Source organism: Lissotriton vulgaris, chromosome 1_1 (genome assembly GCF_964263255.1).
Source record: "Lissotriton vulgaris chromosome 1_1, aLisVul1.2, whole genome shotgun sequence".
Taxonomy (NCBI): domain Eukaryota; kingdom Metazoa; phylum Chordata; class Amphibia; order Caudata; family Salamandridae; genus Lissotriton; species Lissotriton vulgaris.
The window spans coordinates 408,991,578-409,004,649 of NC_141685.1; the positions used below are offsets into that span (position 1 = coordinate 408,991,578).

Consider the following 13,072-nt stretch of genomic DNA (forward strand, 5'->3'; position numbering starts at 1 on the left):
AAATCATCCCATGGGCCATCCAGGTGTTCTGGGTCATAGGGAGCATCATAAGGCTCCAATGCCCATAGGAGGAATGTTCAGTTCCTTCAGGGGAAGGAGGCAGGGCCCCTGTTGGCGTGGAGGATGAGTAGGAGGAGGAGTAGGAGGTGCAGGTGGTGAAGGAGGAGGGTGAAGGAGGAGGAGGAGGAGGAGGAGGAGGAGGCCTTGGAGGCAGCAGGCTGGCGCTCCTGTCTTGGTGCTTCAAGAGCTTTGTAGGTGAATGGGGTTCCAATGCTAGCTGCTCCTCAAAATTCAACATCTTACAAGGGAGAGCCTCCTCCACCTATGGTTCAGGTTTTACAATAATATTCTATTCCCAATCTGGGAATGAATGAAAAGTTTTCTATGTCAAGAGTCCAACTCCTCCTGAAGGCATTGAAGAATTGACAGCTCCTGGACCTTGGAGTTTACGGTGAATGGCCTAATGGGAGTCTTCAACGTCAGATGTTGTTTTGACTCCCAGGTGTCCATTGTTACCAGCGTCGAGCCACCAGAGGTCGTAGCTGGAGCTGTTGGCCTCGAGATGGGCTGCGTCCTGGATGGCTTGCTTGGCATATGGGTTGGAGTGGAAGTCTTAGATTGGTGCCAGCTATGGCAGACCAGAAGGCTGCGTCCCCGATTGTGAGCTTGATGCCTGACCCCCAGAAGGGCAGTGAATGGCTTGGTGTGAACTAATATTCACAGTAGTAATCATCTTCTGATGATGGCCTGATGTGGGTTACATGTCTTGGACCTCACAGTCAGAGGGGGGAACTGGATTCCAGGCTAAAGGATGCAACCTGCTTGACCTCGACCTCCCTTTCAGCTTCTTCCTCTTCGACATCTTCCCCGCAGACAACATAGGGAGTTGGAGTAAATTGATTCATCAATCCATTCAAAAAATGGATCATAACAGGGAACTTAAAGAGGGACAGCTGGTCTGAAAGGCAAAGGAAACCTGGCAACACTGCTAAATACCACATCACCGTGCCAATCACACAGCCCCTTTATGCAAGGCAAAGTGCAAATTTTTGACACCTTAGCCTTCAAAGCATCTACTTTGTTGTCTGTGCACCATGCTAGTGTTGCCTCATCATCCAGAATAAGTGGACTTAGTTAAAATTCAAAGCTTAGTGCAGCGATCGCTATCAGTCCCCGGGTAAATCCGTGCAAGTGGCGGTCCAACAACTTTGAACTTTTGAAGCAATCTGGAAAATAAACAACCTTTGTTAAAATATGCGTTTGATTATACATGATGCTTAGCCTTGAGAAAGCCCTGGCTATACTTGCCACATAGGGCGAAACATTTGTCGGCTGTTCCACTCTATAAAATCTGGCTATATAAAAAAATCAAATTAGTGAAATGGATTCATAAATGAACTTATGCAAATAAAAGAACCAACTTTATCATAAATCAGTGTGTATCTTGGTGTTGTACTTCAAGTAAGGACTCCTCCTTCTATTAATAAAAAAACTACCTAGGAAGAGAGGAACACGTGCTTACAGCTTTACTTCTACTGGCTTAATATGAGGTTGGAAGGGTCCAGAGCCTCAAACAAAAGTTCCTCCTGTAATTTTTAGGAATTATTATCCAGTACCAGGACCTCTGGACTTTTTTGCTTTTTTCAGAAACCACCATCACCTATCACCTTGGTGAAGGCTCAAGGTGCAGAGGTTACACCAAAAGGGAGCACTACAAACGGTAGTGCGTAGAACCTACTACAAAGTGCAAATGCTTCTTGTGGGATCTCAGGATTGGAATGTGGAAACACACATCATACAGATCCAGTGACACCATCCAGTCCACACCTTCCAATGTCAGTAACCTTTGGGCTAGGGTCAGAGTCTTAAACCTCTCATTTATCAGGAGAAGTACGATTCTCTAAGATCCAGGAATGAACCCAGACTGCTATCTGTCTCAGGCACAAGGAAATAGTGAAAGAACGTAGGACACTCGCCCTCCCACAGACTCCGAGTGGGCTTGGGGGAAGAGAAATAAGTCTGTTTTCCTGGTGGGAGTGGGAGGATTGTTGGAGAGTGTCAGAAAGGGTGTTTCACTCACCTGCTAGTCACACCCCTAAGGTGGGCTACCTGAAATGGACAGCCAGAGAAGGGTTTAACCATCTTGTTTTTGGTGAAAATAGAGAATTCTGGGTCAGGGTTATGCCTAACGCCCACAAGAAGTGGTCATATAGAGAGTGTAGTCAGCCTAGTGGTAGGTAGCCCATTGGCTACTACCATATACTTCCCTAACGGCCCCAAATGTAATATTTAGGATCCCTCCACCCCCAACACCAGTCAGACAGATTTGGCTTCCTGGGAACTTAAGAGTACCTAAGAAGAGCCAACCCATCGAGAAAATGGCACTAAGGCCTGCATGGCTGCTTGCTCATTGACAATTGCAAAAACCCGACTAGTCCTACCCAACACTTGGAGGACTGCCCAGCACTTCGACAACCAGCGATCATCTCCCTTAAGGGGGAGGAGCCATCTCCCGCATGTGCAGGCACCGACCACATCTGCCTGATTCACCATGTTGCTGGCCATCGGGCCCACTGAGGGAGCAACACTTCAGGAGGAGGTATTTGTGGCTCTAGAAGGTCCGCCCCGGCTATCTGCCGAGTTTTCAGATGCTAGATCCTCCAGGAGACTCCCCCTGCACCAATACCTTGAGTACCTGAGCACTTGCACCAGCCAAGGCTTGTTTGTGTCCAATCAGACACCACCACCGTGGAAAACCTTTCTGCACAACAAGGGACTTCAGGACAGAGGAGATCCATGAACAGAGTGGCCCTTCTGTCTTGATTGTCCCTCCTGTGAAAAACTAACCAGCAACCGTGAGAGCCTCAACCTTTAAGGCCTACCAGCCAAGATCCTCTGCACCAAAGATCCTCATCCTGTGATCGTGACTCCGGACTGTCTCCTTGTCCTAGGGGTCCCCACAACTTGAGCCCCCCCCCTTTGGGTTCACCCAGACTTGTCCCCAAGTCCCTTCTTGCAGCCTTTGTTTTCAGGTCCACATTGACATCTACATTTCAGAGCTCAAGGCTACCATCCCAACCAGATACTCTGCACCAAGACACCCCAGGGGCGGTAACGCTAAACTGCTAGTGGTTCTTTGCACCATGGCCCCCTAGCACTTTCAGTCCAACAGGGCACACCCGAACTCTGACTGCAAGTATATGTTTGCTGTGTATGTATTTCATCCCGTAGGATAACATTACCGCATTTGAGGCTCTTACCTCAAAAACTGTTATTCAATTATTTTTGCTATTTATTTGTAGAATCAATATCTCCGAGAGTACAAAGGTTAGTCTAAAGATCTTGGTGTCTAAAATTATATGAAAATCTAGGTTACGTTTATAAATCGTTATCGGATTGAGTGTGTGTATAATTTATTGTGTATGTGCAACAAATGGTTTTCCACTCCCCTCTGATATGCCTAAACGACTTGACAACATCACAAAACAAATAGACCACTTGGGAATATTAAAATAAGCCCTGTAAATCACATCAGGATTATCTGGACTTGTTGCATGGTATGCCCTTACATTGGTAACACTACAAATAAAGCCAGCTTCCTACACCTTTCAAAGTAGGACCGTACCAGTCATTTGGCCTGTGCACCAAGAGGCTTGTATGACCAAACTTTCCGGAGAAGGGTGTGCAGAGAGGAAGGCTGGGTCCCCAGGAGCAGGGCAATAGCATCTGGCTATCAGTCGATTTACTGCAGGAGCAGACTATTCCTTCTATTTCTCCCAGACTGCTAATACAAGACTAAGACCTTTTTGAAGGGCAGCAAGAGTACAGATGCAGGAATTGAGGGAAGGAGGACTTCAGAGAGAATGTTAGTTTTAACATCCACCAAAGACAGCTGCAGATTCAAAAGCTCAGCTGTTTTTTCAATAACAGTAGACTGACATGACCTCTGGAGTAGGGGGTCCAGTGGGGAACTTCCTCTCCGCTAACGGCAAAGTATTTAGCCCACTGGCCAAGGACAGACAGAGCACCTCATAAGCCTGCTCTCTATCGTCTTCTCCATATGCATAAAGGTTCAGGGACACAGTCCGATCCAAATATCTTGTGGATTCGGCATCTGTATTCCCCCTCTTCTATTAGTCTCTGTGCCTCCCTCCTGGATTTCTTTTGAAAGGGCACCACTGACAGTGAAGGAGGCAGCACTAAAGACTCTGACCCCATTGTCAGTGGTGGCAGGACAGGCTTATGTGGAGGCGCCACTGGAGGCGCCACTGGTAGAACTGTATAGCTGTGAAGTGAAGGCAGAAGTGGCCCCTGGTGCAGATGGCCCAGTGCCTTAAGGCATCATTGGCATAAACAGTTAAACAGAGGAGCCATATGCAGGGCGCCAGCTTTGATGAATTTTAGGCCCTGGCAAAGATACCAAGCATGGCATTAATAAACACAGCGAGGCGGTACCCGGCATATGGAATTCCAGAAATGATGTACGTGTTGATGAAAATATAGGCATTGCTCTGGGGACTGGAATGGCTGCAGACCAGTTGTAGAGCCACAAAGAGGATAGTCAGTGTTAGACCTGACATCAATGGCGTGAGTCTCCCTTCCATTTTTGACGGATTGCCTCCTCGGTTTTGTTATGTTTTTGCTGGATTTATGCTTTGGGCCCTGTGCCGCTGCTAATCAGTGCCACAGTCCAAGTTCTCCCTATGTTAAATTGATGTACTAATTGGTTATTCCATGATTGGCTTATTTGATCTACTCTCAGCCCCTAGTACAGTGCACCATGTGTGCCCAGGGCTTGTAGATCATATGCTGCTGGTGGGCTTGCAGCACTAGTTGTGCCACCCACAGAAGCAGCTTGTAAACTGTGTCTCAGGCCTGCCACTGCAAGGCCTCTGTGTAGTCTGTGACTACCATGTCGACTTGGCCAAGGGCACCACCTTGCCAGTCCCTAAACCTTCCCGTTGCTTCATATTAGAGACCCCTATGGTAGGCCCAAGGGCAGGGTGCATTGTAAGCATAAGGTAGGACATGCTCTGATGTGTGTAGCATGTCCTAATAGTGAATTACAGCCATTTTCGTTTTTCACTTTTGAAGGCTACCTGTTCTCATAGGCCAGAATGGGCAGTTAAGATTGTTACATTCCTAAGTGACTCAGGGAACATGGTAGAAATTCGAATTTAGTATGCCTGAACTCAGAATAATAAAATACATCTTTTAGTAAAGTTTATTTTAATATCCTGTGTTTGCAAATACCACTTTTAGAAAGTAGGTATTTGCTTGCCTAACCATTTGAGCCCGCCTCTGCTGACTTGTGTATTCCTTGTCTGGGTTTGTGTGTGACAGGGCTGGGGAAATTCCAGGAGACAGGCTGGGGCAGCCCAGTGGTGAATAGAGAGATCAGCACCTCGATGGGAGGGAGGTGTGCACCTGGGACCGGAATAGGGCTAGGCCTCCCTCCACAATTCTGGCTCCACCTCCTGTGGCTTGTCTGATGTCTCTTCCCTGCACTGTGAAAGGAGAAAGGGAATCATGTCAACAGTGCTCCAGAGCTGTATCTTCCCTCCCCTGTGCTGGCTCCACCTCCGTGTGGGTAGTCTGATGTTTCTGCCCTGCACAGTGAAAGGAAGAGAAGAGTCATGTAAACACAGTGCTCAGGAACTGGTTTGAACTAGGCAGAGGCCTCTCTGCCTTCAGACAACAAAGAATTTTGGGGTATACATATTGGGACCCAGCCCCACAGACTTTAGATCACTTCTAGAACAAGAAACCTTTCTGCCAAGGAGAAGAACCAAGGAAGCTGCAGGAGTTTGGACTGCCCCTCTGCCAGTGTGCTGTTTGCTGGGTTGGCCTGTAGTGGTTGCTTCATTTCCAAGGGAAAGGAGAAGGAACTTTTTAAGGACTTTCATTTATCTACAGAATATTCTCGAAAGGGCTTGAACTGTGCTTGCCTCCTGCTGAAGTCTCAGGGCCAAAAGACTTCACCTCCAGCTCCCTCCTGAATTTCCTTGCTGGGAATTCTGACTCCAGTCACTTGCGTGCCGCTAGGAGCTGGAAACGCGACGCATCGAGAAGAAGCGTGTCGCTGGCGCAGATGAAATAGTCGCAACGCCGGAGAAACAAGCTTTTGTCGCATCTCCCTGGAAGCGTGTGTCCATCAAAGCTGACTGCTGTCGCATCGCCGGAGAAGCACGACGCATCGAGAGAGCCGTCCTCGCACCATTGGAGAAGCGTGTCGCAGGGCCTGTCGCGGCTCCAAAATACTGAGTCGCCGCAAGGCTGCCAGGGCGTCATCGCATCGTCATCAAATCGCCGCATGAAGGGCGCCATCTTCTCACATCGCAACTGGATCGTCGCATCGCATAAAGGCTCCATCTTGCGCACCGCAACGGGACCGCAGGCCGAGAATCTACGCATCACCTCCGCACCGGTAAGAAGCACGACGCATCCCCTACTCTGAGCAAGCATTGAGGCACGACGCATCATCTCCCACGGATCACGGAAGCGACGCATCTCCCCTTTTGCGAGCCTTTTGTTTACTTTGCTTCACGCATCCAGGTACTTTGTTGAGAACTGTGCCGCATTTATCATCAACTTGAACTAAGAGACTTTAATCATCTTTTAAGTAATCTTAAGTGTAGTATTGTGGCTTTTTGTCGTTTGTGGTCTTGTGTTTAAGTCTATATAAAGAATACTTATTTTTATAAAACCTGTGTTGTGTCCATCTGTAGTGTTTTCACTTTATTACTGTGTATATTCACAAATGCTTAACACACTGCCTCTGAGATAAGCCTGTCTACTCGTGCCAAGCTACCAATGGGTGAGCTGGGTTTACTAAGGAGAATAATCCTCTTGTCCTGACTTAGAAGTAAGGGTCCCTATTTGGACAAAGGTGATAACCATTGCCAACTAGAGACCCCCAGATCTAACAGTCAGAAGGATCAATCATGACCAACTCTGACTCCAAGGATGAATATCCTGTGGGAGACAGGAGTCCTTTGGAGGACTTACCCCTTCCATGTTTCTTATGCGTCCTGTGCTTCTTCTTAATCCCTGAAGAATGTGAAGAATGAAATCTGAAAAGTGGTCACAACTAGCGATAGCTTCTCTTTTTATCCCAGGCCCAAGCCAAAATCAACTTGGCCATGTTCTCCTTGATGGCCTTAGGGTGCATGCTTTGACAGGAGTCGCAAAAGCAGGAATCGTGGCCCATCTTCAAGCACCGTGTACAAATAACATGTGAATAGATAATGGACATCTGTCACACACAATGCCTACAGGTCTTGAAGCCCGAATGTTTTGGTAGAGACCTAGTATTGCATTTGAGGTAATTTAACTGTGAGCAAAAACTCACTACTTGCAGGAGAGAGCACGCTCCGGATCTGCATTGAAGGTGTAGAAAAAAAAGAGAACAGATGTTGTTGAGTCAGGGAGGGCGCAATATGGCTTTGGTAACATCCTCGGATGCCACTCTGGTGTTACTACAAAGCCAGAGTTCCCTATTGGTGATGTGAGAACTTTGACGTGTACGGATTCAGACACCTGGGATTATTCTACATGTGAGAAATCTGCAGGTGGAGTATTCATAGGAATTGGTGGTAACCAGTAATTTGTATTTTACAGTGGACGGTCAACTCACTGAAAAAGTGGAAGTTCTATTTTCATGTTTGCGCACCATTAGGGTTAAAGAAAGATGATATATAATTGAAAGATTTAATGAGGATGCTGGTGGCGAAAGTCAAGTTTTGCTGGTGATATGGAATACACAGTACTGAAGGGAAGATACTGCAAGATAAAACAGTATTAGGGATAGATATGCATGTCTTCTAAAATATGCAACCTATGATTTTGAACAACAAAAGTATTGCAGTAATGTGTCTTAAAATATATTTACTCTCCAAAACGAGACATTACTAAACTGCTCATATTAGGGTATGAGAAACCTACATATACAATCAAAAAGTAACAACCACTGCAACTAGCATTGAAGGACTTTAGAAGTTAGAATGTGTAAATAAAGTAATAAAAGTAAAAACATTTAACTTAAAACAGTATTAGCAAAATATGTGAAAACAATCCTGAATACTTACACTGATCATACACTTTTGGCCTATATTCTCCACCGAAGCACTCATACTCAAGCGTTTCATCAGTTAAATCAAACTCCTCCACAACTGTGTCATTAAATTTGTACCACTTGCCTTTTGCACATCCCCTGTAATACAATACATTAAAATACAATAAGAAAATGACTAACTTTACAAACATTTTATGAATTTCATGGGACTAAGAATTCAACTATGACTTTCTTTTAATTTCACTTCTTTGAAAGGGTTATAACCTTGGCTTGGTAAAAAGCACAACAATTTAAACAATAAAACAGATTAATATATACTTAGAAAAGTAGAAAACAAGCATTTACAATGCAACGGTCTCGCCTCTGCAAAAGTTAGAGCTATTGGCATTGCAAATGACAAACTTTTTCTTTATGTGTTGGTTTTGAAAACGGATAAATAAATGGCATTGTCATTTACAATGCCAATATCTTAATCTGTCGCAAATGTGAGACCTATTGCAACACACACCCACACACACACAAGAGCCACACACACACACACACACACAAGAGCCACACACACAGCCACACACACAAACGCACACACAAACACAGATTGCCACACACACACAGACAGCCACACACACACACACACAGACAGCCACACACACACAGAGCATCCTCTTTTCTTAGCGCAGTAAATCTTTCAAACATCCCTCAGGAATGGCGACGTTTCCTGGACTAACCTACGCTGCTAAGAAGGAATACAGATACTCAGCCATAAGGAAACCAAGGATTGTTCTAAGATCCAGTTAAAGTAACTACAGAAGTAAGTTAATGTTTTGCTAAAATTGGAGAAACACCCAGTTAACCCCACCAGCGTTTGTTCTGTGAAGAAGTCAACTGCCATCATTCTGTCACCTGGAAATTATCTGTCTCCAGCCACAAAAGCTATTGATACTCAGCTGGCCTGATCACCCAGCTGCGTCTCTCTACAGTTTTTGCATAGTGACAGTTCGCCCTCAATACAACCTCTGTGTGACAGATGTTTTCTCTCACAGTGTGGGCACGCTTTTTCCTGTCAGCGCTTCTTGTGTCTGCTGTTACGGAGTTGCCCCGGCGCTAGCAGTATATTCTTCTTCACTACAGCCACCCACCATCTGTGTTCTCCAACTGTTTTTCGACAACTGTGTATCTAGTGTGTACTCCTGCAGCGTGTGGTTTCCCTAGCCGTTTGTTTTGAACATGGAAAGCTTGGTCCTGAGCGCAAGCCGAAGCTCTTCTTTCTGGAAGCCGGATCATATGTTAGCGGTGAGTGGGGGACTCTTGTTTTGGTTTTGTGTGCATTCACGATGACATTGATTTCATGGCAGTTCAACTGCTACTGTTTTAACGTCCATTCTGCCATGGCGCACACTCAATCTTACCTGTCTCGTAGGGTCCGCATTCCTCCCTTTGTGACGTCTACCTTTCTGCCAGTGCTCTCCGTTTTACTACATCGGACTGCACATCCTCGCCGCGAACCATCCGGTGCGGACGTGACGGCGTGGCGCCATTTTGATTACAGTCAGTGCGCAAGTCTTCCCAAGAGTGCGTCTGGTTCTGCAAGTCTTCGCAAGCGTGCGTCAGGTGCTGCAAGTCTTCACATGATAGCAGTCTCATTACAGTTTAAGCGGCTAGCGGAAGGTCAGAAATGGAACTCTTTGACCCACTTCACAGTTTACGCGACTATTCAAGGTTTGAACATTTCAAGTTTTCGGTGTGTTCCAAAGCTTCATCACATCGCACTGCGCATTTGGTACTTTCAGTTTACGTCACTATTCGGTGTTTGAACACTTCAAGTCTTCGTTGTGTTCCAAGTTTTTTTTTCATTACATCGCACTGCGCATTTGATGACTGCCATTATTAGGAGGAAATGTCTATGGGAATCCGGGTGAAAGATCGCTCACCGGAGCTCATGATTTTTATTTTTGTGTTGGAGTTCAATTTGTTCTGTATATTTGTGTGTGACTTCATTTTCCTTGAACAGTGGTGGGTGTCAGTTTTGGTTTCCTAAGGCAACATGTTAACCCTACGGTGTACCCTTACTTAGGGGAGGTTGTGGTGCCAGTCTATGCCAAATTTGGGTTCCTAGGGTCATGTTACCTCATGGTGTACCCTATATATTCATAGGGGATGTTGCTGTCTTGGTTTTACAGGGGGTGTTTCCTGTGTTTAATCCTGCTTGGTGAGCTAGGTTGTTTGTGTTTAATCAATGCCCCATTCATGTACTCAGGGTTAGTACCCTACGGTGTACCCTTATTTAGGGGAGGTTGTGGGGAAGTTGTGGTGTCAGTCAATCCAAAAAATTGGTTTGCTAGGGTCATTTTCTTACCCTTTGAAGATGTTACGTCTCACTTTTAACGTGGTGTACCCTTTTATTAGGGGAGGTTGTCCGTATGTAACTACCATGTTCTGAAGTTCCTTGGGTCCATGTTCTGAAGCTCCATGGGGTGGTGGTGGTGTGCGTTGTCAGCGCCATCACTAGGTGAACTTGTGTTGAACAATTATTACATTGTTCCATGGTGTACCCTTTTGTTAGGGGAGGTTGTCAGTGATGGTCAGGAAGTTGCATCACTCTATTTTTGTGTTGTTCCACCATTAGGTGAAATTGCGTCAAACAATTTTTACATTGTTCCGTTGTGTACCCTTTGTTAGGGGAGGTTGTCAGTGATTGTCAAAGTTGCATCACTCTATTTGTGTAGGCAGGGTGCGTGGCCGGCGCTACCTCTTGGAGTAGTTGCGTCACAGTTGTCAGTGTGTGGCTACTGTGTTCTTTGTTCCAGGGGCGTTAGTATTCTCTGGTGTACCCTTTCTTGGGGAGTTGTTTTTTTCCACAGTTTAAAGGTTGCCTTTCTAGGTGTACCCTTGGAGGGGAGTTTGTTAGTGCACGTCATGCACTAATCTTTATTGCAAGGCATACCCTTTTTCTGTGTAGGTTGCTGGTTCATTCATTGCACCGCTGCCAAAATACTTATTTACTGTACTTTTAGGTGCATCCTCATTCTTGAAGGGTGTTTGTTCATCTTGTTATTTTTACTTCAAGGTGTACTTTTCCTTTAGGGACGTGGTTGTAGCCTCGTTGCTCATAGCCACTTTTCCCTTGGACATCTGGACCTGGCGTACATCTTATTGTGCTTACTTCCATCTGCACACATTTTGTCTCTTGGTTGTTACACCCTATTTGGCTTACCAGGATCAATACCTTGTTTTATTAAGGAGGGTGGATGTGCATGTGTTTTGACCAATCACAAACATTTGTGCATCTTATGAATATCTTTCTACATGCCTCTTTTAATTTTCTTTGTTTCTGCTTCCGCGCTTTAGTTTCCTGCTTTTTAAATTATCTCTTTGACTTGCACTTGTGTCTACAGTTTCCTCCTGAATCCTTCTGCTCCGTCTTAACTCCTTACTTGCTGTTGTTCGCTAATGGAAGAGGATGTGTGGTAAATGATTTCTATATCTTTTCCCTCTCTACCTCTTCATCAGAATGTCCTTTGACATCATGGAATGTTTGAGTGCCTTACTGTGGTGAGATTGTCAGTTGGTCATCTCAGGCTGAGGAGCTGGTAGCTCGCTCCTGATGGGGTTTTCTCCTTTGCATCTTCTTACCTTCTAACTTGCCACCTATCTACCTGCTATTAAAGAGGGATCTACTACTACACCTGGACTATGCATCATCATTTATGTACCAAAGCCTGCAATAAAACAAAACATGACCATGAAACAGCTGAATATGCTTTTTTTTCAAGGGCCATCTCCTTTGGGACAAACAGAGGGTCGAGCTGTGGACGGTATCGAGTTTTGTTATTTATTTGTGGAACGCTCTGTGCTACTCAGAGGGCGCCTAAGAGCGCTCAGGGAAAGGGGAGGGATGTAAAGAGAGACACGATAGTGAGAAGGCGGTCAGTGGGTGGAGATCTGTCCCCAAAACGCTAGCATTTCACTGGACCCAGCAGTGCAAATCCCTCTTTCATTGTGAAGTTGTTCTGAAACAGGACGGTTTTCATTTTTATTATTGTTAGGGGGGGTTTATATAACGCGAACTAGACCCGAAGGTATCAGTCAGGGCACTTCACACGAGCACCAGTTGTGTTACAGAAGGACACATTATTTTTTTTTGTGTTAGGCACTGGCAGATTATCGATTTGCCCAGAATCACAAGATGTTGGGTCTGCCCCGGTAGTGAGTGGAGAGATCTGCTGGACTGATGTGAGGGAGGAGTGCACCTGGGACCTGAATAGGGTTGGGCTTTCCCCACACAATGCTGGCTCCGCCCCTTGTGGTGCGACTGATGACCCTAGCCTGACTAGTGAAAGGGAAGAGTGGCTGAGCACCACAGAGTGCTCCAAAACCAGATGCAACTGGTTTTTCCCTTTACCCTGAATCCTAAACAAAGGGATTTGGTGTATAAAAGAGGGGCTGCGACCCCATGTAAATGTTCTCTTGCTGATCCTAAATTGGAGGGGGCCTGCTGCTGCTGGGCGCCAGGAGGACCGCCACTGGGGACTGCCTCCCTGCATGGAGAGCCCAGTGAGCTAGCCCCTAGGCCCAGTCTTGCCCCCCCCCCCCCCACCACCCCCGCCTCACTAAGGACCTTTTCTTTGCCATACTTCCCCTGGACTTTGGGGAACCCTAGCGCTGGGGAGCGCTTTTGCTTTTATTTATTTTGAGCACTTAGTTGCCCCCCAGAGGAGCGCTGGTTGACGGGCCACTTGCCCTTTAAAGAAGCAGGTGCCCACCCTGCATTTTGCTCGCATAGGGAGCCGATTTCGCCACAGGGGCCACCCTGCGCATTTATACTTTCTTTAACCCCTGACGGGTGCCCACCCTGCCAAGGACGTTCTTCTGACCTTTAACCCTAGCGGGTGCCCACCCCGCCAGGGACCGCATCGTTAAAAAGGTGCCGACCCCTCGTTTGCCCCGAACCGCACCACCGCCGGCCCGGGGGCTCCCAGACAGAGTGCTGTGCCCGCCTCC

At 46.4% G+C, this 13,072-nt stretch overlaps 1 protein-coding gene across 3 annotated transcripts in view; it reads right to left on the reverse strand.

The window, feature by feature from the left end:
- USP24 (ubiquitin specific peptidase 24) overlaps positions 1-13,072 on the reverse strand; it is a 1,909,144-nt gene that overhangs the window by 596,169 nt on the left and 1,299,903 nt on the right. For all 3 annotated transcript variants that reach the window (XM_086952711.1, XM_086952716.1, XM_086952707.1), the window contains exon 49: positions 8,088-8,212. In XM_086952711.1, coding sequence (XP_086808837.1) covers positions 8,088-8,212 — 125 coding nt within the window. The remainder of the gene's footprint in view (positions 1-8,087; positions 8,213-13,072) is intronic.